The sequence below is a fragment of the Antechinus flavipes genome, chromosome 5 (genome assembly GCF_016432865.1).
Source record: "Antechinus flavipes isolate AdamAnt ecotype Samford, QLD, Australia chromosome 5, AdamAnt_v2, whole genome shotgun sequence".
Taxonomy (NCBI): Eukaryota; Metazoa; Chordata; class Mammalia; order Dasyuromorphia; family Dasyuridae; genus Antechinus; species Antechinus flavipes.
The window spans coordinates 36,679,747-36,707,567 of NC_067402.1; the positions used below are offsets into that span (position 1 = coordinate 36,679,747).

Here is a 27,821-nt window from a genome sequence, read left to right on the forward strand (position 1 = left end):
CTAGAGTAGCTAATTTGCTCAACTAATTATTGTGTAATATTTCTGTTATTATGTACAATGCTCTTCTGCTTCTGCTCATTTAACTTTGCATCAGTTTGCATGTCTTTCCAGGTTTTCCTGAAACCATCCCATTCATCATTTCTTATAGCACAATCGTATTCCATCATAACACATACCACAATTTGTTCAACCATTCCCTACTTAATGACCATACCTTCAGTGATCAAACTTTTGCCACTACAAATAGATCCTTTTTTATCTCATTGGAATACAGATCAGTAATAGTATTGCTGGATCAAAAGCTATGCAGTTTAATAGCCCTTTGGGCAGAGTTTCAAGCTGTTCTTTAGAAAGGTTGGACTAGTTCACAACAAGGACTTTACAACTGAATAGGGGAGACAATATATAAAAGGAAGCTGAAAGGAGGAGGGTTGCCAAAGGAGATGGTGATGTTCATGAAAGTGAAAGGAGGTAGAGTAATTGATGGGAAATGACATTAAGTGGAAAATTCTAAGCTTTTTAGAAGGAGGATTTGGGAGGTACTCACCATTCCAGTCAGAGGAGAGAGTAATTGAAGAGATGTTGAGTATCAAAGCATAATCAGATCTCAGGTAATGGGACCACTTCTTTAGCATTGATTTGGTAATATAAAAAGAAGAAAAAACACCTTTCCTTTTCTCTTTTCTGTTTTCAGGGCTTCCATGGAACTCCTGGGAAGAAGGGAGAGAAAGGTGACCCAGGATCCCAGGTAAGATTTGCTGACACTTAGAACAACTCAGGGCATTATGGTATCATAGACAGAATACTGTTCTTTAGAGTCAAGAGACCCAAATTCAAATACTGCCCCTTACTTTTATTTAGCTGTAAGATCAAAAATAAGTCATGCGATATCTGGACTCTCTTCTCCTCATCTACAAAAGAGTGATGTTATCATTTGAAATGAGGGGCATATTGGTAGAGTAGACACAGAGCAAGTGTTGGAGTGATAAAGACCCTTGTCTTGCTGCAGTCACATACTTACATTTCACCTCCCGGATCTCAGGCATCCACCTTCATTGGCAGAGGGAATTTCTTCATTGGGTTCCTTTTGACAATGAAATCATAGTTCCAATAGCTTGTTTTAATGTTTTATAGCTCAAATGAGATAATGGGTAGAAAGAATTTTGAAAGCTGAAGGCTCGAAAGAAAAATCAGTAATTATTTACTGATATGTCTCTATTTATTTCTAATGCATCGGCATCCTTAAATGTTTAAGACACAAGGTGATTATCACTATGACATGTTTTTCTTCCCATGACTTTAATGTATTACACTTATCTCCAAAATAGGACAAAGATGGAAGTGTCTAAAGAGCTCAGTGAAATGTATTTTGTGGGCATCTTACAGTCCTTGAATGTCTCACAGTTGGAATATTTATTATCTTCAATATCCTTCACAAAAAAGAAAAAAATTAGTGGGCGAAAAGGCAAATTTTAACAAAGCTTGGGTTGTGCCATGCATCCAGGAATTCTGAAGGCATTTATGCTGGCATTTCTGTTCATCTAATTTCATCATCCATCATGGGAGAAGTGTCACATTTGCATCCCGCTGCTTCAGTATCCTATATATTATGTAAGGCAGTAAAAATAGCACTTGAGGTGAAATTGAGAGACCAGACCACACTGAAGAAATCCATGTGGACAGTGGTATAATTTTAAAAATATTAGGAGATCAGCTTTTAATATCTCAAAGAGGAGATTCCAAAAGAATGGAAAAGATTCTAAGAGATGTTATTACTCTTGAGTCATTGGCAGCCACCTACCCCCTTTCTTCTTCTGGTTTCTATAAGGATTTTATGAGAATGATTTGTGTAGAAAGTGAGAATACCCTTAACAAAAATATGAGAAAGAAATAGGCAAACTTTATGATGATTTTCTATGACAAACAAAATTTGCATATTCAAATGTTTGAGAAGTATAAAAAATATAGTATGCCCCTGTGTTTATTATAATTTATTTATTACAAACATTTGACTCAATTGAGCAAAATATAGCCTTAAAGTCTCTCTTCTGACTACATACTTCACATTTACATGTTAAGATAATTCACGATTCTGATCTAAGTGCAACTGTTCAATTGCATTTGTTGAATTACTCTTTAAATATTGACTTCAATGACAAAAAATTGGAAACTGAGTGGATGCCCGTCAGTTGGAGAATGGCTGAACAAGTTTTGTTATATGAAAGTTATGTAATATTATTGCTCTATAAGAAATGGTAAGCAGGCTGATTTCAGAGAGGCCTGGAGAGAATTACATGAGCTGATGCTGAGTGAAATGAGGAGAACCAGGATGGCAACAAGAAGACTATACAATGATCAGTTCTGATGGATGTGGATGTCATCAACAATGAGGTCTTTCAGACTAGTTCTAATGGTCTTGTGATCAAGAGAATCATCTACATCCAGAGAGAGAATGGTGGGAACTGAATGTGGACCACAACATACTATTTTCACTCACTTTGTTGTTTGCTTTCATTTTGTTTTCTTTCTCTCTCTCTTTTTTTTTTTTTTTTTTTTTTGCTTTTTGATCTGATTTTCCTGGAGCAGCATGATATTTGTATAGAGGAATTGCACATGTTCAGCATATATTGGATCACTTGCCGACTGGAGGAGGGAGTGAAGGAAGGGAGGGAAAAATTAGAACACAGGATTTTGTAGGGATGAATGTCAAAAATTATCCATATATATATATATATAAAATAAAAAGCTTTAATTAAGAAAATGTGAATCAAAAGAAAAATAAGGCATCCCTGGAGCAGGATATGACCTATTCAGTGAGATGATGGCTCCCCAAAAGAGATCCACTCAGCAATCTACCCTAGGGGGAAAAAACAACAAGAAGTGAATGCAGAGTGCATTTTGTTAAGATTACATGTTGTTTTAAGGGTAGACTATTGAGTTAGACCATTGGTATATATGTGTTGGACAGACATTGTAGATGGGCAATGAGGAAATGACCTAAGCCATCAGCTAAATTATGTAGTGTTTTCTGTGATTCCAAATTGCTCCTTTTAACAATAACTTCCCTTTTAAAAACCAGTAATCTCTTGATGAGTGGCCTTGTGGAGATTGTGGCATTCCACATTCTGCAGTCACTTAGAATTACTAATTTTTAATTTGATATTTTCTTTAAATAAGGCTTTGTTTGAGGGATAAAGATAATGGAGAGATATATTACTATCATGATTTGACTATATCATGTTAGCAATTAAACCAAAATCAATATAAAAGATATCAGGAAGATGCATAACCTAAAAAGGAAGTGGGGCGGTCATATGGAAGAGTGGGAAATAATAAGTGGACAGCTCAAATTCTCTATTGATACTCCTGTAATGTCAAGAAACTGGGAGGGGGGCTCACCTGCTGCCCAGCATGTTGGATGGCCCACATGCAGAAGGATTAATGAAGGAAGGTATGAATAGAATGGTGAACCATGAGGAAGCATAGAGGAGTTGTCAGCTTCACTATTTGTGAAATCACAAATTAAATGTTCTGGAGTAGTCTCATATAGTTGCCAATTAGATAATACCATAATCACAGAAGACTCAACCCATCAGTGACCCCTAGGACAATGGCAAGATGAAGTTTCCTTTTCTTTCTGTATCAGAATTAGTTTGTTTAAGGACAGGAATGGTATCGTCTTTATTTTTATAACTTTCCCACAATACATTGTACTTTCCAGGGTTTTAAAAATGTTTGTGAAGAGAATAAACAAATCTCATTGTCAAGGTAAAGCATCTCAGCAAATACCACCTTCCTTATGAACATTTTTTCACCTTGTAGCAGTTCTATTTTTAATTTCTCCCTATTTGATATGAGAAATTAAGTCAGATTTCTCAATTAACAGGCAAACTGATCCTGAGAATGTACTGCTAAAGCCTCGGACCGCCTGCTTCCAATGCTTAGCACAGTGCCTGGAACATAATAGGCACATCATATATGATTGGATAATGGATTGAGACAATGGTGATTTGGAAAGCTGGTGTTCCTTTTCAAAAAAATTTGTTGGCATTTAATGGTCTTTAGGGGGAAACTAACTATAAGATTAAGTTATGTATCATCCTAAAAATCATCTATATTCTCACTCAGAACTTTCTTGTTTTCAGGGAAGTATGGGTATCAGAGGCGTTCCTGGTGTCCGTGGAGGAAAAGGATTTCCAGGAGATCCTGTAAGTTTCAGAAAATAAATTGGATCTGCATTGTACAGTTGGGACTCCAATTGAATATCTAATGTGGATCATGTTACCGTATTCAGAAATGAACTTTAGAAAGAGCCCAGTTAAGTCTTAGGGATGCTGTCTCTAAGAGAAATAGTGTATTTTTTTCAGGTTGCATGGTAGGGAGAAGAGCATAGTTATGCTGAAGACAGACTTGGGAACTCATAATATTGAAATGATACCATTGTTTCTCATAAAAGTACCATCAATCATGCCATGGATATTGGGAAATCAGGATATAGCCCCTTTCCTTTCTCAAGAAAGAGAGAGAGACTGAGAATTGGCTTAAGTCATTTGGGGTGAGGGGAGGAGACTTTGGGAATTTGTTCCTGAAGCTGTTCCCTTGCTACAGAGAAAGCCTCAAACAGGGGTCCTCAAACTACGGCCCATGGGCTAGATGCAGCAGCTGAGGATGTTTATCCCCCTCACCCAGAGCTATGAAGTTTCTTTATTTAAAGTCCACAAAACAAAGTTTTTGTTTTTACTGTAGTCTGGCCCTCCAACAGTGAACTGCCCCCCTATTTAAAAGTTTGAGGACCCCTGCGGGCTTATAACCTTGTAGAAAGCTTCTCTTCCCCTTGAGGGATACATTTTTCTTTACTGTGTTTTCCTAGCTTGAGAGTATAGAAAGTATTCTGCTCTTCTTCTCATGTAGCTTATTACTCAATAATGGCTGTTAGGCTTATGTTTATAGGGGAAAGTACTAGCATATTTAATCTTAAACTTCCTTTATCTAGTATTATAACTAGGAATTCTGACACCCAGGAAAATTTTAGTTTTACACATAGGAAAATGATCTAAGATATAGCCACACCTATAGGGATATACTAGAGACAAGGATCAAGGAAGTAGAAGAGGTTGAGGAACTAGAAGGTCAGGAGTTGGAGCAAAGAAAATAGTGAGTCTGCAATATGTCATTTTCACTCTTTCTGTTGTTGTTTGCTTGCATTTGGTTTTCTTTCTCAGTTTTTTCCCTTCTTGACCTGATTTTTCTTGTGCAACAAGATAACTGTATAAATATGTATACATATATTGAATTTAAAATATATTTTAACATATTTAACATGTATTGGACTATCTGCCATCTAGGGGAGAGGGTGGGGGGAAGAAGAGGAAAATTTGGAACAGAAGATTTTGCAAGGATCTATGTTGAAAAATAGTATGTTTTATAAATAAAAAGCTTTAATTAAAAAAAGAAGAAGAAAAAAGAAAATAGTGAGTCCATTACTGAATTTGTCAATAAAGAGGGAGAATGAGCTGGAGGTTCTCTGATGATGGACCAAGTTTCTAGACAAGATGACACCATCTTTAAAGGAGCAGAACAGGTGATGGTGTCAGAAAGTGGCCATGGTACTAATTCTTTCTCCTGGTGGTATAGAAAAGGAACAACCACACATAGAGACAGATGAGGTGCCTTATAAAGAAGATGGCTATCAAGGAGCACCAGGAGGTGGAAAGGGCAGGAAGGGAAGACCAAGGTGAAGGGGAGTTTGTCAATAATAGCAAAGGGTTCCAGAGGGCATGATGGAGGAAAGGCAGAAGGGGATGGGGACAACGGAATATGATTCAAATTCATATTGAGGAGGAGAGGTAACAGCTGCCTTTGCCACCAATTACCCTGTCAGTCCCAGGAAAGAGCCATGTTGGTCAAAGGACCCTACGGGCTGGCAGATGGAGACACTAAGGACAGGAGGTCTAGGATCTAGGAAAGGAAATAGGTGAATCTAGCAGTCCATGGGGTGGAAGGAGAAGAGAGGAAGCTCCTTCCCCCTGCTGGCATGTGGGGCAAAGCCCTGGAGAGCTCTTAATATCTATCTCTGCTCTCATATTTCCTTAGGGTGAACCTGGAAGAGACAACTTCTTCAGAGGACCCGCGGGATCTAAAGGAGAGCAAGGAAGACAAGTAATATCAACCGATTGTGCTTTTTCTACAATGATTCATTTGGCTTGAAATGTATCCAGTGACTTTAACAGAAATGAATACATGTATCTGCCTTGACAGAAACACAAAATCATCCTGAAAAGTTGTAGATGAAAAGTTCTTTAAAATCAAATTAAATTTAAATGATCCTGTGGAGCTGACTATTTAAAAGAAATCTATTAAGTAATATCTCTTATGGGCAGATAGGTGGTATAATGAATAAAGGACAAGCCTTAGGAGGCAAGAAGACAAGTTTAAATAGAAACTTCCTCTGGAAAAGTAATTTCATTTCATGTTCTCAGTTTTCTCAACTATAAAATGAGATTAATAATAGTACCCAAAGTATAGGTTTGTTGTAAGGCTCAAATGAGATAATACAGTTATTTCTTCCACATTGTAGGGATTAAGGGTACAGCATCCTCATAATTTGAAAAATCTACACAAAAATTTTTGGCCTTCCCTTTATACTAGAGAAATCTGAATTTTTTCTTTTTCTTTTATGGTGTGTTTATAATACCATATTGTAAAATTTGGGTTAAATATTGGGCTTTATGTCAGCTGCTGGCCCTTACATGTCATTTGAGGTCTCTGAAAAACTCCTTCAAAATTCTCATTTAATTTTTTATGCCTACCCACCATACATCAAAATTGTGATAGGGATAGTCATAATGAGGAAGGGATAACTGTATACATAAAATACTTAACTATAAAGTGATATTTAATATATGTATATTCTTTTTACATATTTGTTTATATTTGTTAATGTTTTATCTCTCTAAATATTATAATATATTGTAAAGTACTTTGCAAAGCTTAAAGTGCTATTTAAATATAATAATTTAAAATTAAATAATTGGCATTATTTAATAAAATAATTTATTTAAATATATTTTTACTAATGTTTCTAATTTCCTTAAATTCAGAATAGACATTTAGGAAAAAAAACTATTAAGCTTCTGGCCAGGATAAGAAGCCACACAGAAAATGTTTTCAAGATTTCTTGGAAAGCTCTGAAAGCCAGAGGCCCAGGGTTTAAATCCTGCCTTCTTACCTCTAGGCTGTTGAAGAAATCATTTAATCTCAATCCCTACATCCCAGCTTTCATATCTGTAAAATGAGAAGGTTGTCTTAGTTTTTAAAGTTTCTTCTTTCACTAAACCTATGAATTATGTGATCTTGATGGATACTTGGTTGGTAGATGGCAATAGGCAGAATTTTAAAGTGACGGGGCGTGGCTGGCGAAAGTCTGATTGGTTCTGAAGCATCTGAGCATGTTATTCTGAATGCTGCATTTCATTTCTAGGGTCGAAGAGGACAGAAAGGCACAGATGGCACGCCTAACTCAAGAGGAAACATAGTAAGCTGGATCATGGCTGTACTCTATTCTTTCCTGTCTCAGTATAGTGGTCAGAGCTTAATCCAAAATGGAGAGTTGGGGGATTCATGATCCAAAACATCGTTTCTAGCATCTAGCAAAGATGTTGCTGGGTAAATCTGAAGAGATCTGGAATAAATTTAGGTTTTCTAAAAGTACCTTCTGTGCTGGCCAGATGTACTTTGAATTTTTAAGTTCACAAAATTCCTGAAAAATAAGTAAAAATCTCTTTACTCCTTCCCTCCTCCACTTCCCACCATTTGGCAGATGGGAAAAATGAATCAGGGAAGATTTGGAAGGATCAAAGCCAGTTGGTCAGTGATAAATAGCTCTATATAATCCTGTTGTGTCTTGTTTAATAGTAAACCTAGTACAAATTAAGATTGGGGGAAGTGTGTGTGTGTGTGTGTGTGTGTGTGTGTGTGTGTGTGTGTGTATGTGTGTTCAAGAGAAAAGAACAGGGTCAACAGATGACCTATTTATATAATGATTATGTCCTTATTGAAATTAGAGATGAAGTTAGAATAGTTGGAAGTTCTTCTAAAGTACAGAGATCATGAAGGGGAAAGATCATGTGTTCTTCATTAGCAACATCCAAAGGACAAGCAAAAGCTCCTATCTTTGGCTTGGCACTTTGGTTCAAGGGAGGGAATGAGGCTACTTGGCTTGGTTATCAATGACAAATTTTGGCACCCTTTCTTAGTGGTTCTGCCAGACGTGATTCTCCAGAGGAAAATAAGCAGAAATAAATTCAGCAAAAATGGTTAAGTTCCTATTGACTGTGAATTCTCAAGAAAAAAAGGCACATAATTATCTTAGTGAGGCTTTTCTCCTGCTTCTGGTGAAATAGCTTTGAATATTTGCCCTGTGTTGTACAAGAAAAATGGAAATCTAACCAGAGGAAACAGAAATTGTCAGGGGAGGTGGGGATGGGAGAAAAGAGAAAGCAGAGTCCTCATTTAATGAAGATTTTAATGCTTACAGATATTTGTTGGTCTAAGAGGAGAAAATGTTTTCAGAAGAACCAATTTTGAGGTTATCAAGGTCATTAATTGTGTCCTTTCAAGCAGGGTTTTTCAGAGCTTATGTCAAGGGATAGGAATTAGTACAGCTGGATCTTTTTCTTCATCTCTACGGTGCCTTTTTTGCTCTGATTATCTTATGTCCTTATCTCCTCATTTCATTCTCATCACTCCATTTTAGCCTTATAAATTTTAGATTATAAGAAAAGAGCTCTCTCTCTCTCTCTCTCTCTCTCTCTTTCTCTCTCTCTCTCTTTCTCTCTCTCTCTCTCTTTCTCTCTTTCTTTCTCTCGCTCTCTCTCTTTCTCTCTCTCTCCTTCCTCCTTTAGAGTGATGAGGGGTATTATGGAAAGACTTCTGGATATGTAACCAAAGTTCAAATTTCAGCTCTGACATTTGCTTAGATGTATAACTATGGGCAAGTCCCTTAATCTCACTGAACCTCAGGCTTTCTATTTTTCCAACTAGAAATCTATGATGTCTTGACTTTTTTTTTTTTTTTTTTTTACTAATAGACCACCAGACTTAGAACTGTAAAGAGCTAAGTTCCAATCATTCCTCATAGTAGAAGGAAGTATGACTCTGAGTAGATCACCTAAGGGAACTTATCTGTCTGCCCTGTCATTGGACCCTTAAGCTTCTGGCTTTTCCATATAACTTGAAGTTGAACTTTCTTCTATGTATTATTTTACTTAGAGTATGAGGTATTTTTTTAAGAGGAAGGACCAGCTTGCTTTGGGTGGGGGGAGCAGCTAAGTGGTACAATGGATAGGGAGACCAGATTTCAAAACCAACCTTGGACACTTTTCTAGGTGTTCCTAGGCAAATGACTTAACTTCCTGTTTACCTCAGTTTCCTAATCTGTAAAATGGAGATAATAATACTACTTGCATTTTTGGATGATTGTGAAGATATTTATAAAGTGAGATATTTATAAAGCAAGTAGTGCTTTATAAATGCTCGGCACTTAGTAAGTGCCATATGACTATTAGCTTAATAATATTATTGGCTATTACTTTCTATTGTATCTCCAGCACATAGCAAAGTTCTTGGCAAACAGTAAGCATTTAATAAATCCGTTTGTATTCATTCATTCACAACTTCTCAGCCTCAGGTTTGTGGGGTGATAATACTCATAGTATATACTACACTGGCTTGCTGTGAAGCTCCACTGAGATAATGTGTATAAAATGCAAAGTACTGCATACCATTTTTTATTGTTATTGTTGACATTAATTTCCCTATTTTTGGTGTGTGAATCATGAAGGCAGAGGAGTATTTAATTGAGGATCAGTTTATAAAATTACTGGCATAACCAAAACATTGTTGTTCTTGTGTCAACTCCATTGAGTGACTAAATGTCACTTTGGATGGCAATATAGATATGGCAATTTAGATATAATTTATGGTCCTATGGACCTGATTTAAAGAGGACCTGAACTTCAGAGAATCAAATCCTCTTGTTCTTGCTTTCTTCACAGAAATCCAGAGAGGATCCTGGACAGGATCATGAAGTTGTACCTTCAAACTCTTCTTTCTTCACTCATTCTTTCTATCTCCTGTGCCATACCATTTTCTCCTTGCTAATGTCTGTCCTGGACTCATTTATGCTAGGGTGTAAGTGACTGATAAGGCAGTGTTGTTGCCTCTCCCAGAGGTGCTTTGCCATAATGCTCTCCATCCTGTATCCTTCCCCATTTCTCAAACTGTTCAGTTTTTTCTTTAAGTCCATTCTAACTCTGAAATTCAATGATGGTACTTGAAATATTTCCAGGGATAGAATAATCTGGATTCTCGGCGCCCCCCCCCCCCCCCCCCCCCTCCTCCCCACCCAATTTGGTTATTTTATGATGTGTCAGTCAAATTTGAAAAGTCAGAGGGACCACTAGATGGTGATGCTGAGCCACCATGGCTGCTCAGGCCTCTGGCTCAGCATCCAAGACAAAGATGGGGAGAAAACTCCTGGAATAGGAAGAATTAACTGAACCCATGCTCTCTGATGAAAATGGTACCGGCTGTTGTGCCAAAGCATTATTTACCATTCTCCACCAGCAATGTCCAAAACACAGCAGCAGGTTGAGAAAAATCCCCCAGTGGCTCTGGGTTACATAATTTCTCTCTCTTTATGTCTCTGTCTCTCCCTCTATCTCTCCCTCTCTGTCTTTCCCTCTTCCTATCTCCCCCTTCCTGTCTCTCTCCTCTTCTCTCGCTTCCTCTTTCTTCCCCTCATCTCTCTCTCTCCTCTTTTTCTCCCTCTCCCTATCTTCTTTATGCTCCTCCCCTTTTTCTCCCTCCTCTCTTTATCCCCCTTTTCTTCCTCCTCCTCCTCCTCCTCTTCTTCCTCCTCCTCTTCCTCCTCTTCCTCCTCCTCCTCCTTTTCTTCCTCCTCCTCCTCCTCTTCCTCCTCCTCTTCCTCCTTCTCCTTCTTCTTCTCTCTGCACCTCTCTTTGTTTCTCTGTTTCTCTCTCTTTGTGTCTCTGTCACTTTCAGTCTCTCTCTCTTTCTCTCTCTCTCTTTCTTTCTCTCTCTCTTTCTTTTAGCCTCTCTCTGTTTCTCTCTCTTTCTGTGTCTCTCAGTATCTCTCTCTCCTTCTCTCTCTCTCTCTCTCTCTCTCTCTCTCTCTCACACACACACACACACACACACACACACACACACACGAACGAACTCTTTGGGCGCCTTCTAAGACAAAAGGGGAGAATTCTGGGCCCCAGGATCATTTGTTTCCTGGAGCAGCATCCCAGATAATTGGCAGTGACCGTTAGGTGCTGTCTGCATCTGTAATGACTTCTAGATTGGGTCGCAATCAATCTCCCAAATATTTGAATGTGATTAATCCTTGCAGAAGAAGTACCTCAGGGAGACATCTTTCAGGATGTGTTCATTATGGGTGTCAATCAGGCAAGTTTTTGAGCACCAGAGATTTTGGATTCATTTTAAAGTGACATTTTCTTTATCTTTTCCTTCTCAGGGACCAACAGGCCAAAGAGGGACCCATGGACCAAAGGTACATATCATGTATCACTTGACCTTTTACTGAGCTTGTGAGGACAGAGCCTTCCAGCATACAGATGTTGCAGGGCGCCAGCTGGTCTGAATTCACAGATGGCTCTTGTCAAAAGTGCCTTCGAGGGACAATATAGTTCACTGTATTTCAAGTCAAAAAGGAGGCAGGTTCAAATCTCAGCTCTGCTGTGAAGGTGAAAGCCTTCTCACCACTCTGGGGAGCAGTTTTCTTGTCTGTAAAATAAGTAGATTTTGACTGGCATTGGGATGATAAAAAAATGATAAATCTGAAGTCAGAAAATCCAACTTTGAATTTTAGCCCCTCCACTTACTTCCTTTGTAATCATAGGTAAGCAGTTTGCCCTTTTTCCACCTCAATTTCCTCTTCTATAAAATGAGAGGTTTGGATTCTAAATCAACAACCAAGTTATCTATAGGATACATGGGAAATAATCTCAGAAGGAAGGCACTATAATTAAGAAGGCAGAAAATGGGATTTTAGCTGAGATTGGAATTCAGAGGCAGAGATGAGGAGGGAGAAAATTCCAGGAGTGGGGGGAAAGCAGTGAAAATATTTAATCATGAGACTGTCTTATACAAGGTACAGCAAAGGAGACAGACGTTGGCAGTTTGATAAAGGAAGGACTGGAACTGGGAGAGAGTTGAGGCAGGATACACCCAGGGATGAGATGATGAGAGCTTGTATTAGAGTAGGACCAGTATCAGAGGAGAGAAGGGACCTATACAAGACATGTTACAAAAGTAGAAACACTAGGACTTGACAGCTGATTAGTTATGGGGGTGAGAGAAGGGAAGGGGCTGAGGATGACCCCTATGCTGCCAGCACCGGGGGTAACTGAGACAATGCTGGTGCCCTAGTAATAGGGAAGTGGGAAGGGGGAGGACCTGGAGGAAATTCTCCAATAGGCACATGACTTCTGGTTTAGATGGTCCCTGATGGTCTATTCCAAGTAAATGCTCAATCTCTGAGGTGTCTTGTAGTTCCACAATGGATGCTTCTCCGCCCTAGCCACTTATCTCTTTTTATAATTCCATGTACTGGGAGCAATCTGCCAGTCTCCTTTCTGCCCAGGTGGGAGTCCTTGGGCAAGGCTCACTTAGAATGAAGCTAACTGGATTCATGGATTCATAGGCAGAATCTGACTGCATGTAAATGTGCTAGATCAGGATTTTTAAAATGGATATTTTGAATGGGAAATAAGAGGGAGAAATTCATCAACAGAATGATGGGAGAGGTGAACTTCAGGATACTGAATTTCTTGGGTGCTAAAAAAGAAAAGGGTGAATTTCAGCCTGAGACCCTTAGGTTGGACAAGCTTTTTTTATATTGGGCAGATCTTCTGAAACACCACTGAAAATGTTAGGTAGAGAGATAAATACAGTGTGGCCCAGGACAAGGAGCTTATACATTAAATATGATACTTACTGCTTTGACTCTGAGCAAGTCACCTGAGTCTTTGGAGTCTCAATTTCCTCCTCTGTAAAATAGAGGAGTATGGACCACTTTATAGTGTTGTAAAGGAAATAACTGAGAAACCACTAAGGGCTCCATCAGTGTGAGTGTTTATTGTCATTCAAAACAATTCTAATTTGTTCAATGATGAAGAGAGCTATCTATACCCGAGAGAGAACTATGGGAACAGAGTGTGGATCACAAAGCAGCATTTTCATGCTTTCTGTTATTTGCTTGCATTTTGTTTTCTTTCCCAGTTTTTTTTTCCTTCTTGATCTGATTTTTCTTATACAGCAAGATAACTATAAATATGTATGCATATATTGGATTTAACATATATTTTAACATATTTAATATGTATTGGACTACCTGCCATCTAGGGGAGGAGGTCGGAGAAAGGAGGGGAAAATTTGGAACAGAAGGTTTTGTAAGGGTCAATGTTGAAAAATTATCTATGCATATGTTTTGAAAATAAAAAGCTTTAATAAAAAAAGTTAATGCTGAACATTCATCATATAGGGCCCAAATGGAAGTGTTGGACCGAAAGGTGAAGGTGGACCTGAAGGATTAAGAGGAATTGAGGTACATTTGAATATTTTGAGTACATTCTTGAATAAAGTAATAAATGCTGATTAATTAATGATGTGGATGGTACTTCTGCATGTGTTAGTTTTAAGACAAAGTGAAAAATGTCAGTTCATTTCTGATAACTACTTTCCCTATAGTGGAAAATGTTCTATATTTGGTCCAAATCCTACTCTCATTGGGTTCCTGAATAAGTCATCTAATGTCCCTGGGCCTCCTTTCCCTCAGCTGGAAAATGAGAGAATTGGATTAGATCCATGATCCTACCACTGGCATATAAAATGAGAGTATAAGGAAGGGAGATGAGATTGAGTTTTCCTTGGTTTACCATTTAGCTTTTTTACTTTTACCCATTACACTTAACTTGCTAAGAAGAAATATTCTTTTGTGGTTTTTTGTGTCAAATGTCTTCCCCAGGGAAATATTGGAGACCCTGGACAGAAGGGAGAAAAAGGAAGCCTCGGAAATAAAGGTCCTCAGGTAGGCAAGATGACCTCCTTAGCCTATGTTGGTGATGTGCAAAGAATTGATTTTCCTTTTATTTCACATGTCATCAGTTTTATGTAGTAGGGGGCTTTCACCTCGCTCTCCTAGAGTTGGGCTGGTTATATCTTTTTCTCAAGGTACGAGAATATCTTTCCATAAGGCCATCAGCATTCAGATTATGTCCCACCGCCTCCACAAACCCCTAGAGTTATTCATACTCCAGTTCTGTTAAACCAATTAAAATGGTTAGCTGTGACGAAGGGACTTTTACCTCACAGATATAAGAACAGTAGAAGTAAAGCCATATCCCCATCATAACTTGGGGATACATTCTCCCCTATACACTTCTGTCTCTGGGGAAGTAGACTCAGACTTGAGACAGCTCTGGACCCATTGAGTTAGTGTCCACTTGCTGGATGAGCCCAATATCCAGCTGCCACGAACTGGGTCCTGAAGGTCATTCCTCATCTAGGGGACCTGATACTGGCCGGGTGGACGAGCCAACCAAACACAAGAAGCAGGTGCAGAATATCTGAAAAGATCTGAAGCAAATCCGTGCTCTACGGCACTCCCATGGCACTCCCACTGCACGTCATCGTGCCTGCCTGGAAGCAGGCACTGGGCTTCGTCCACAGGAGAATTCTGTCACCTCTCCATCGCTGCTAAACACCCTCCAGCTTCAGCCTCTTGGCCCTGGACTACGGACGGGCCTTTTGGAGCACATTTAGCACAATTCTTCAGAGGACACAAACCCATTTTAACCTTAGCTCAAGCATAACTTTTGTAGAAACTCTACTACTTAACATCAGTTATTCCAAAACCACATAGAAGGGGAGGCTTAAAAAATTCTATACATGTTATACATGTATATAAATAGACACTGGAATCTACACCTTGCCACTGGACCCAAATGGTTCTGAGGAAGAAAGTGAGACTGGTGACCTCCCTCAAATCCAATCCACCTCCCTGATATCATGATCATCTTCGAGAACAAAGGACAAACACAACATATACTTTTACTCATACGCCTCTACATATAGGGGTACAGGTATATATGTAGAGAGAGACAGAGAGTTGGTATGGTACGGTTTATCCAAACCATTGCCATCTGCCCTGGCATTAGTTACTTGAGTTAATTGTCTGTAGGCTGATTTATCTTGCTAAGCTCTATTGAGATGAGTTAGAAAGGGATGGGGTCTGATCCCACTAACAGTTTGCATAACTTCCCTAAAGCCTTCTTTTGATTAACTAAGAGGCAGGCTTAGAATCCAAGCCTTCTTTCTCATATTTTGCCAAGGCTCCTATAAATCTCCTTCCAGTTCTTCCTTGTGGGTCAGAAGTCCATCCACAGGAGCAATTTTCCCTCAGATCTTTTCTTTATGTGGAACTAGTTTTTGGTTTTTGTTTAGTTTTGTTTTGTTTTTAAGGAGGTTTGTAAGTGCCCTCTTGGGATAACAAAGGCAAGAATTTCCAGTGGGGTTTTTAAAGCTTTATTTTTCCCAAGTATTTTGTGTCTTGCCTACATTTCAGGGGCCTTCTGGACAAGCAGGGGTTAAAGGGAGACCTGGAAAGCCTGGCATCTTGGGAAGGAAGGTAGGTCTTATTTCTTTGCTATTCCTGATGCTGACCCTGGGCAAGTCACCTTCTCTCAGCCTCAGTTTTGTCCCCAAATTAGGGAGGATAATAAGACCTGGTCATGGAATTATTATAAGAATAAATTTGTGGGTGAGGAAATTCAAGTGTAGAGAGTAACTCCCTTAGATGACCCGACTGGTTAGGGACAGAGTTGAGACTAAACCCCCAGGTCTCCTCTTTCCATGGGGCCATGCTTGTTCCGAAGTGATGGAGTGAGTTCCAAGAAGCTTCTCCTGGGATTGCCAAATTCTCTTTTTCCTCCTGAATTTTTTTTTAATTCTCAGAACAGCAACATTTATGTGTTACAAGGGACCACTACGCTTGCCCTGTGGTGTTAGAGAGTAAACCTTCTGGCCCGTTTAGTGAGAATCCCTTTGTCCAGGCCTCCTGAGGCTAGCTAGAGAGTCCTTTGCCCTGGCTGAGAGTCCACAGCCCCTGGCCTCTGGTCTACCCTCAGCTAAAAGCCAAATCATCTGTATCAACTTCTAACTCTTTCCATTTGATGCCCTAGGGACAACCTGGAATTCCGGGTGTTAAAGGAATCCTGGGACCTCCTGGATCTCGTGGAATACAGGTTTGAATCTGGGGGTGACTTTTTTTCCCCAAATATCCTTTTCTCAGAGAGGAAAGAAGGGACCTCGGTGAGAGTCTGTGCTTCTTGGGGACCCCGAGTTCTCTGAAGATCAGATGGATTTGGGCAATGGTTGTCAAACTGTTCTCTTAGGAGGGGGATTGGTAACCTGGGGTCAGTGAGCTTATTTTTAAAAATACTTTAGGAATGATATTTTAACCTCACTGGTTTCCTCTGCAATCCAATGTATTTTACCCGATATAGTTACACACATTTTTCTGAGGAGAGTGCAGAGACTTGACTAGACTGCTCCCTAACATACAAAAGGGATCCCCAGCATACATAAGGTTCAGATCCAGGTAAATAGTAGACCCGCTTGCAGAGGAAAATAAAAGGGTTGCTTTTTTCTTCCACATCTAACCAGAGACCAAAAGGATGGTAGGAGATGGACAGGACTGGGGAAGGAAAGATAAGCCTTTCTTTAGGCCTGTGCTCTAACAGTTAGCCATCCCAAAGGGGATGAGCTGCCTGGAGGAGTGGTGGGCTTCCCCTCCTTGAAGGTTTTCAAGCAGAGGCCGGATGACCCTTATTGCCTATGTTCTAGTGGCAGTTTTTTTCCATGGATGGGATGGACTCACTGGCCTTTGAGAGCTCTCCAATCCTCTAAACATCAGGACAAAATTACAGAGAGAGATCCTGAGTTAGTTCTCAGGATGAAAATCTGGAAACACAGTAGGATTCTGAATGCCAACGGGGGAGGAGGGAAGGGATCCTAATTTTCTCTCTCTTCTGCCCTTGAAGCAGCTTTTGCTATGGCAAAAAACACAAGAGTATGAAAAATTTGCCTGGATTTGTCCTTTCCTTTGATATCTCTGGGTCATAGATTTTTTTTTTGGGGGGGGGGGGGCTTAGGCAACTGGGGTTAAATGACTTGTCCAGGGTCACACAGCCAGGAAGTGTCTGAAACCAGATTTGAATTAGGTCCTCCTGACTTCAGGGCAGTATCCACTGCACCATCTAGCTGCCCCTGGGTACAGATTCTTGGAGCAAACCTGTGATCTCCATCCAGTTGCCCTGGGATACCCATCATCACCTCCTCCAGCCTTTCACCTTGGCAGTGGTCCTGAGTTGGCCAAGTAGGCCCTTGGATGACTATTGCAAAGAAACTTTTCTGATAGCGTGTTAACTTGGCTAAAAATCAGTCCTACCAGAATCTCCTCCTGGGCAGGGGTGTCTACGTGTGAGAGGGAAGAAACAATTAAATGCAGTAAACTTGAAATCTTCTCCTGTGTTCACAGGGAGACTTGGGCAAACCAGGCTACGGCCGCCGGGGAAGGAAAGGAGCAAAGGTAATTAATTACTAAAAGCCTTACAGCTTTTATCGAAAACCAAGTGAGTATAAATACACTGAATAATTATCTGTCTACACTCGTTTATTCATCTTCCATTTTGCAAACTACAGGGCTCAAGAGGACACCCAGGAGACATTGGGAACCAGGTACCTGGAACTTCACTTAAATTGCAATTACTGTAGTAGGAAACATCTATTTGCTTATGCAGATGAGCCTTAAGGGTAGAGGTACTTTCTTTTGGGTGCATAGTGGAAAATAGCTGACTACTGGGTGACTCCTGGGTGAGCATGGGGACTCTTGAATTATCCAGTAAGAGAAATGCCCTAATGTAGTACTTGTATTGGCTTTCTGTTCCCCCAAAAAACACCAAGTAGATTTCCTCAGCTCCCTGTAATATCTGTGTGATTGGGGAAATGCTAAAGAGCCAAGTGTCCCATTACTGGACTCCCTTTATTAACACTGACTTCATAGACCATTTTTAGGAGTTTCTATGAATGGACAAGTACTTGTTAAGCTCCTACTGGGTGTTGGGTACTGTGGAAACAAAGGCAAGGAAAAAAGCAGCCCTCCCCTTTAAGAATATGTACATAAGTACAGTGCTTATGGACTGGGTAAGTGGGCAGGGAAGTTTGTATAAAAAATGAATTACATTTGGGGAGGAGAAGGACACTTCTACCTGGGGAGAGGATCAGGATGGGCTTCGGTACTGGAGCTAAGCTTGGAGGAAGCCATCTTGGTACCATGACAATAAATAAGTTCGTTTTAAGCATGATATAATAGTTCTCTCAGGTTTACCTGGTCCTCTGCTCTGCTACTTTAGGGAATTTATATTAAATGAAAAGGAATACCATTAAATTATTTTAAGCCCCCACTTAAGGAGATTCCTAATATTTAGGTAGCGGTTTGATTTTTCTATCTCAAGTAAAATTGATTCTTATCTCTTGTTAACTTCATGAATTCTTTGTGGTTGACAAAAAATTTAAACCAGTAGAAATGTTTGGGTAAAGAACAAACAGAGTAGATTAAGATGACTGTGAATTTATGGTCTTATAAAAGAAACTAGAAAAACAAAAGGAGATCTTTCTTGGAACTTTCCTCAATCCTTGAGGGTTTGGGTCCAACTGGAGGTATCAGCCTTGATTTCTGCTCTAAAGGATCCTTGGGCTAGGAGCCTTCTTCACTCTCCTCTCAGCCACATCCCAGGTCTACTTTATCTTGTGTCAACTGTCTCTGAAATGCTGGTTCTTTCCAGAAGGTCCTCTCTATTTCCCCCAAAAGGAATCGTGAAGGCTTGGACAACATTCACTGGATGAGACCTTGATGTGGGGAAAGACTAAAGGCAAAAGGAAAGGGCGATGCAGAGGATGAGATGATATCATGATAGATATCATGGAAATGACGAAAGTGAATTTGGACAGACTTCAAGAAACAGGGGGACAGAAAGACTGGCATTCTAGGTCCTTGGGGTCACAATGAGTTGGACTTAACTGACCAACAAAAGCGGACGAGGTGAAATGTTGATATCAATAGGCAAAAATACTAGTATCTGAGGATAAATCGAATTATAATAGTTAGCAGTTATATAATGCCATAAGGTTTGCAAAGTGTTTTGTACATATCATCTCATTTTATTCTCACAACCTCTCTGGAAGGTAAAAGCTATTATTACCCACATTTTACAGATAATGAAACTGAGGTCAAGAGGAGTTAAGTAATTTGCACAGGATAACATAATCAGTAAATGTCAGGAGCTTTCCATATGACATATATCAAATGTTTTCAGTCTCAAAAGAACCAAATGCAGAAGAATCACATTGAGGAGGTTATTAATGACCCAGAGTTGATAACTGAAAGAAGGCTAGGTAAAAAGGAGAGTAATTGAGGAATTTGGGGGTCTATCACTGCCAATAAACCTCCTATCCAAAGGACTTTAGCCAACTGGAAAACTTACACCCACACCAATGCAGGAAGTGCTTAACCTTAATCACAATATTTACACTCTTGTCAGCTCACTTGACAATAATAACAATAATTCATCTTGTCATCTCGGTTGATTATTTAATTACTGTTATTATTGTGAAGCTTAAAAAACAAGAATTTGAGTAATAACTATCATTTCAACCAGGATTTATTAAATGTCTACTGTGGGCTGGGCACTTTGCAATCCTTAAAGCATTATATAAATATCAATTTTTATCATTAAAGTAACTGCCTATTTTCCTAAGCTTTAGCATGGATAGTTTCAATCCTTCCTGTGTCTGATTCACTAGGGTGATGTTGGTGATAGAGGAACTCCAGGGGGACCTGGACCTAAAGGATTCAAAGGACTCACAGTAAGTAGAATAACTTCCTTGGGAAAATAGATTCTTGTTTACTTTTTAATTAAAATAATTCTGGCTGTTACATTAGATTGGTCACGATTCCTTAGGGCATTTAAACTGCAATGAAGTATCTGTGTAACCTTGGGCAAGATGTCCGGCCTCCCTAGGTCTCAGTTCATCCATTTGTATTCATTTGGTTTGGACTAAATGATCTCTAAGGTCTTTTCTAACTCCCAAATTCCACAAATCTATATCGAAGTGGTAAATCCTTATGGGTTTTTTGTAATAACGCTATTTTCTTCAATCATGTGTTAGCTTGTATTAAAGTTCTGAATGTAGCATTATCTATAATGATTAAAAAGCCTCTTTCTGAAAATGGAGGCTGAGCCAATATAACTATGAAGACAGCAAAAGTCAACTAGATTGTCCTTATCCTAAAATTAAGTTATTGTGTCTAAGATTAATTTTAAGGCCAGGGTCTCAAGTAGCAATCAGACTCACATACGGAAAATTCTTTTTAATGTGATTGGATTTCTGTGTCTCTCAACCCATTTTCTCTATTAGAAAGTTAACAAGCAAACAAATTTAGGAGTCATATGGAAGCTGAAATACTTAATTGAGACTCTCTTCCAAAATCTCCCTTGATTAACATTCAAATGAGACTAGAGACCAGAATAGAATTTAGCTGGAAAAGCCAAGGTCATTTTCCAGTATCCTGCCTCCCATCCCTGCCACGTTACAAGACTCTTTTAAAATACATGGGTGTTTGTGTGTATGTAATGTATATCTGCCAGGAACAAGGTTCTTGACTTTTATACCATATTTTAGACACTGTCCATTTACATGTGATCTCTTTAAATGGAAGGGAAACTGCCATCTTTTCTGTTCCATCTTTTTGGAGGTTTCTGATGATTCCATTCTCCCTAGCCCAAGGTCATTTAGGTAAGGACAGACCTTATTCATTTTCAGGAAGAATGTTCTTCCAAGAAGAAAAGCACAGAGATAAAAGGTGCATTTTCATTTTTATATATGAATTCAGTCATGGGCATCATTCTTAGAGTGAAAAGGTTGGCAGCAGCCAGGTGTTTTCCACTTGACTGGATAAATTTCATTAGTGCCCAAGTCCATCATTCTGAGTTGTATAAATGACTGACCTTTCCAATTCCCTTCTTATGTTGATGACTGATGGTTTTTCCTCATTTTTTTTTCAGGTTGGAGGGTTTTTTATTAGGTTCCTTCATGTGATAGTCAGATTGTTTTTCTTATTCACTTTGTCTGCTTAACAACAATTTATGTGGCAAATGTGTGGCCCAAACAACATTTTTATATGAGCAGTCAGGGAAACCTTAAACAACAAAACAAACCAACAAGGACTTTTGTTTTGCTGCTCATTTTTAGGAATTCACTTTTAAAGTGAGTACTTTATTTGCCCTGAATGAACAATGACTTGTAGTTTATAAAGTCTTATTGAAATTGAGTTTCAAGCACGCTGATATCATTTTCATTTATCATAAGTAGACAGTGTGACCTTAATAAGTGCCTTATAATTATTCTTTCATGTTTTCTTTCTGGATTTTTATATTTATATCAAGCCACATGGGTTGATGATATTTGTTACATGTTTTTATCTGTAGTTTGGCCTAGGTGTAAAGGGTGAAATGGGTTTTCCTGGCTCTCCTGGACCTGCAGGGCCAAGGGTGAGTATTCTAGTGAACACTACTCTGGTGACTATTTTCTTTTTCATTCAAAGTTGCTCACAAAACTGGATGGGCAAGTTCCTGGGATGCTACTACACTTGACACTATTGTTCCCTTTCCTTTGAAAAATCACAGAAAAGTGGTCCTTATGGGCCACTGGGAAAATATCCATTTACTTTACTTTTTTAACATGGTTGAAGAGAACAGAAAAGTGAATGAGAAAGACCATCCAGGATGTTTTGAAATAAGTACTCACTACTTACTCTCTAATTAATTTCAGCTGAGTTCTAAGATGTCTTTGATCTTCTTTCCCTTAACTTTTGCATTTCTTGGCACTCAGTCACTCTGGGATGCTAGCTTTCTGGTTTGTAACTACCCTTGACTTTCCTGCCTAAAATTAACTCTGAAAGAAAAAAATAGTGTTTGTCGAACTTGCAAAATTTTGAAAGGAACCCCCTCCTCTAATTTTAACTTTTGCTTTGTGATATACCCACCCTTTTTAGTTTCCATCCAAATCCAGATCTTGGTACTCCTTTCTTCACAGCTTGGAATGTTTAAGCTTGCTTCTTAAATACTCTTCCTTTACATCATTGCCTCATCTAAACAAATGCTGCTAACCAAACAGCAGATTCCTCTCACTTCCATGCAGCATCCATAATCCATGTAGGGAGCCAATGTGGGCAAGCTGAAGAGGGATTGCCTTGAGCTAAATGATCCGTTATGCTGAAATATACTTGTCTAGAATGGACAGAAATTTGCTGATGTTATCCCAGATACTGTTTGTGTGGGCTAATATTCATTCAGTTAGTAAATGCATAAGATGGAAAGGAAAAATGTGTGCAAAGAATTCATTGTAATCCTGGTCATGTCACTCCCTAACTAGATGGCCCCGGGCATCTCTGAGCCTGAGGTTTCTCCTAGCAAGATTCCATGGTCTCCCAGGACCTCCTAGTTCCACATTTTTGCTCCTCAGGTCTCTCTGAGCTTAAACGTCATCACCTATAGAATGGGAAAGGGGGTACAGGAGCAAGGTGGCTAGATAATTTCTCATATTCCTTCCATCTTTAAATCTTTCATCCTAAGGGCATCAACCATGCATAAGGCATGACAATGGGTGCTCTAAAGTTGTCTGATTGTTGGTCAGAATTAAGAATGCATTATCCCCTTCAGTTGCTTAGTTAAGAATTTGTACAAATTAATGTTGTGAACACATCAATAACCTCCTTCCTCCTTTTCTAGGGTCCTAAAGGCATGAAGGGATGGCCTCTAAGTTCGGTATGTTTTTTTCTTATCCAACATTTTCTCATCCATCCAGATGTGAATGGTACCCATGATGGCTCTGTATGCTCATTGTCCCCCTTTCTTGTCTTTCAGGAATGTGAGCTCATTGAATTCTTAAGGGAACATAGTCGTGAGTATTTTGATTTCAAAAATAAGACCAAAGTATTAATTCTTAGTATATAGACACGTGGAAGTCCTTAGGGCTCAAAATATAGCCAGCCTACTCATCATATTTGGAGATGGCATAGATGACAGGAGGAAGAGAGAACTGATCATTAATCACCTTCCCAAAAGCATCGCAATAGACCATAAGAATAAGCCAAATCTAACCATATATAATTTATATGGGTGGTTCTGTGGATAGAACGCTGGACCTGTGTCAGGAAGATCTGAATTCAAATCCAGCCTCAGAAACTTGCTAGTTATGTGACCTTGGACAAGTCACTTACACTCTGACTCAGTTTTCTCAACTATAAAATGAGGATAATAATAGCACCTCCCTTCCAGAGTTGTTGTGAGGATCAAATGAGATAATATTTGTGAAGCTCTTAGCATGGAGCCTGATATATGGTAGGTGTTATATAAATGTTAGCTAGTAGTAGTAGTAGTAGTAGGGCTGGTTCTAGTAGTAGTAATAGCAGTAGTAGGTAGTAGTAGTAGTAATAGCAGCAGTAGTAGTAATAGTGGTAGTAGTAGTAATAAGAGTACTAGTAATAGTATGGATAAAGATTTAGACTTGTAGTTTAGCTATTGGATTCATTTTTATTTTAACACAAACTATTATTTAACCACATATCTTTGTCCTGTACTTAAGAAAATCAAACCAATAGCTTAAGTACAAGATTCAGTCTTTATCCATACTACTGCCTTTTGGTGAAGGAGTTTTTTATTGTAGTGAAATCTCAGGTCCCTTTGTCCAATATGTGGTAGCCAAGACAAGTTGGCTTCTACTGTATTGTATGCTATTCATATTACACCGAAGCATCGTGTACTACATTTTACCAGGAAATAGAGAAACTGATATGGATGTAGAAGATGGTGACCAGAGTGGTGATGAAACATAAAAATAAATAAAAACAAATTATGTTAAGTGAAGGTCTTTTGGGGGAACTGGAGGTGATTGATCTAAGGAAGACAAGACTTGGGATTTTGAAGACCATTCATTTAGAAGAGAGATTAGCTTTATCCCTGTGCCCTCTGTGGCACAGGGGGCAGAATTAGGACCAAGGGACCAAAGTTAATGGATGGACAGATTTTGATTTTTATATAATGAAGAACAGTTACCTAGAATCCAAACTTTTAAAAGTCTCTATCTGTGTTCCACAAAACTGCTAGAAATACCGTTCCAAGTAGGAATTTTTGTCCTCATTTGATTTTTTTTCCAGCCAGTTTGGGATCATTCAACAAGTGGCTAGCTGAATACCAGGCTGACTGAATCTCACTCCATATAAAAGATACACAAAAAAGACTTTTTCAGAATAAGGGAGGGAAGAAAAGAGGGAAGGAAGAAGGAAAGGAGAGAGGGAAAGAAAGAAGAATAAAAATAAGTTCATTAACTTCTTTGAAGGAAGGGACTTCTAGTTTTGGTCTTTGTATATCAGCTCCTAGCATAGTGGATTGTACATAGTAGGAGCTTGATAAATGTTCATTGAATTTATAGCTAGATTCCAATTAATATGAATAATGAATCCCATGAAGTCATTGCATATATTCAAATTTGCACTGTTCGAGGTTATAATTATGTAAAAGATGACCACTGGTTCTAGCCCAATGGAAATATACAGCAAGAACTCAAATAATGTGATCACTTTATGGGATACATTATTCTCACTAATTGGGACCCAGATGTAACTGAATGGTGACACATGGAAATAAGGCCTGCTGGGGACTATAATAATGTCTTTTGTAAAACCTGAATGTTTCTTTATTCTCAAAAAATTAATAAAATAGAATTGGAAAAATAAGTAGGTCAAGCTATTCTGTAAGCTTTCTCAACTATATTTCTTGTTTTATCTTACACTTAGAAAGCAAATCCAACACTTAAAGTTTTGGTAGAAATAACCCTGAGGAAGGTTCCATATTTCTGCAGGATGGGAACAAAACTCACCCACACAAAGAGAGGCTGGTAGCTAAACACAAGTTCATTTGGAATTCCCTGATGCTCTTCAGGAGAATAGAAGTTGTCTGGATGTTTTTCAGAGAAGATAATTAGATGACAAATTTTAGTCCTATAGGCCAGCAATGCTCTCAAAAGGCCTATATGTGTACTGTGGAATCAGATGAATTGGATTTTAGAGACCTTGTCACTAAATCAGAAGCTTAGAGTTGTGTCTAAAAGATGAATGGCCATTCTTTAGATTTCAGCACAAGATACAGTGAAAACATTTTCAGTTGTAGTTTATAAGGAAGGGGGGAAAATCAATTTAAATTTCAGTGAGAAGATGGACTCAGCATTTTAAATTTCCTCTTAGTTTTCTTGCATCTAAAATGTAGGACCACATCGAGCCAGAAAACAAATATGACAGTAAAAATTTGGCTTTAATAACTTTTTCTGAATATCTTATTCTAAAATTATTAATTCACTCTCTCTTATTTTTACAGCCTGTTGGGAAGGTAAGTTTTCACTTTATACTTTTTTATTGATGCAATTATTATTTTACCAAATCTAATCATCTTCCCCTCCCTGACAGTTCTTGAATTCATGCTTTCTACACACAACACAGGTCTTTTATCTTCTCATACCTGGATTATTTGCAATAGTCTTCTAATTGACCTCCCTGCCTCCCTGACCTTTCTTGTTGCTATGATCCATCCCCCATACAGCTGTTACTCTTTCACCCAATAAATCCAAAATTTGCTTTTACAATCATATGTGAACTTTACTATTTGGCTTTTAAAGCTGTTCACAAGTTCCTCTTCTTTGTAATCCCTTCAGATGGACCTCCCAACTTAAGGGTTCTTAACTTAAAATTTGTGAAATTGGGTTTTTTCATAACTCTATTTCAACATAATTGACTTTCTTTGTAATTCCATGTATTTACTTTATGCATTTAAAAACATAATTCTGAGGAGATCCATCAACTTCACCAGCTTTCAAAAAAGAGTCTGTGCTCTTAACAAGTCAAGGACCTCAGGTCTAGCTTTCCTCACACAAGACACTCTTACTCCTTGTCTTGCACTGTTTGTATTGTCTCCTCACCTCTGCCCCGTAGAGTTCTTTCAAAACTCAGCTCAAGCATCACCTTGTAAATGAAGACTTCTTGATCTTCAAAACTATTAGTATTTTTCCCCTCCAAATTTACCTAGCATTGACTTTCTATATGTTTTGCAATCATGTGGGTATAGATGCATGTTATATATGCATGTATACATAGTTATGTGCATATATGTATCTCTGTCTCTGTCTCTCTGTATCTCTCTGTCTGTCTGTCTGTCTGTCTCTCTCTACACACACACACACACACACACACACACACATACACATACATGCTGTTTTCTCTGATAGAATGTAAACTTCTTGAGTTCAGAAACTGTTTCATTTTCAATCACTTTGTTGCTGCCAATGACTAGGTATCCCTTTAGTTTATATCTATGCTGCTGTTCCTGGTACTAGATCCTACCGCTATTTGCTGATGGTGTCGATTTTGGATGGAAAGGAAGTCCACTCCTCAATCGATTCTGGGTTGATGGAGTTGCAAACTCAGTTTTTAGACATCTTTAGAACTCAAGACTTGCTCTTTAATCTCACCTCAGCCTGACTGAGAACACTATCTATAATGTCCCTAGCAAGTGCGAAAGACCACAAGCAAGTTGATATATCACTAAACTTGGAGTCAACAAAGCATGGGTTCAGATCCCACCAAGGACACTTAATAATCTCGGTGACCTTGAAAAAAATCATTTAACATTTCTGAATCTCAGTTTTCTCATCTGTAAAATATGGATAATTAATAACATCAACTTTTCAGGGTCAACATGAGAGCACACATACATATGTATATGAAGAGCTTTGCAAAACTTGTTCTGTGTAATATCCCTAGGGATAGCTCATTACTCATGGGGACAACTCTTTCCAGCATTCCAGCCCAAGTGTATATATAGTTTGCCCGCTTCCTTCATGCTCCCTTCTAGGATTTAATCACAGTTAGCAGCTTTGTTCCTTGACTTTTCAGGCTACATTGATATCAGGGTATATGATGAGCTCTGTTAGCCCTAAAGTCCATTCTAGAGCTTAATGACCTCTGGCTGGTGACCACTAAGCTGACCTATTTACTGCTGTTTCAGAAAACATCTACTGCTTTGGTGGCTATTGTTCAGTCAACTGCATTTGGGGTTCTCTTGGCAAAGATCCCAGAGTGATTTGCCATTTCCTTCTCCACCGGGTTTAGAATCTAGAGCAGCTGCTACTCCATTGCCTAATGTTGTCTTCAGGGAGGTCTTTAAGTCTGTGGATTCTCTCCACTTGCCCCTTTATCCCCACACTTCAGACTGTCCTGGATAACCATAAGCACTTCCTGCTGATCTATGGACTATATGACTGTCCCACAGGACCAGGTTTGGACTTCCCAGGAAACCTGCTGCCTTGCTACTTGTTCCTCTGAATGGTGCACAGATCTCCTGATGAAATGGTTCCAAAAGCTGGCCATATCATCAATGGCAGACCCCCGGTCTTCTGGATCCATGAGAAATGTAGCCATGTTCCTGTTAACTTGGTCCCAAGCCTAACTCTAACATCTGTGCTCCTGCAGGATGCCTCTGTTTTCTTGCAGTGATATCCAAGGACCTCCTAGTAGCATTTTGTTCCACTTATTACCAAATAATGAGAGAAAACAACAATAA

General features: G+C 38.9%; 1 protein-coding gene across 1 annotated transcript in view; it reads left to right on the top strand.

Annotated features, from left to right (window-relative positions):
- The window catches only part of COL6A5 (collagen type VI alpha 5 chain), a 108,117-nt gene that overhangs the window by 43,585 nt on the left and 36,711 nt on the right, over positions 1–27,821 (top strand). Inside the window, 16 exon segments of the mRNA XM_051962342.1 lie at positions 695–748; positions 4,146–4,208; positions 6,094–6,159; positions 7,481–7,534; positions 11,546–11,581; positions 13,574–13,636; positions 14,057–14,119; positions 15,656–15,718; positions 16,272–16,334; positions 17,630–17,680; positions 17,794–17,829; positions 19,954–20,016; positions 21,639–21,701; positions 22,941–22,976; positions 23,076–23,112; positions 25,584–25,595. Of these exon segments, the coding sequence (XP_051818302.1) occupies positions 695–748; positions 4,146–4,208; positions 6,094–6,159; positions 7,481–7,534; positions 11,546–11,581; positions 13,574–13,636; positions 14,057–14,119; positions 15,656–15,718; positions 16,272–16,334; positions 17,630–17,680; positions 17,794–17,829; positions 19,954–20,016; positions 21,639–21,701; positions 22,941–22,976; positions 23,076–23,112; positions 25,584–25,595 (823 nt within the window).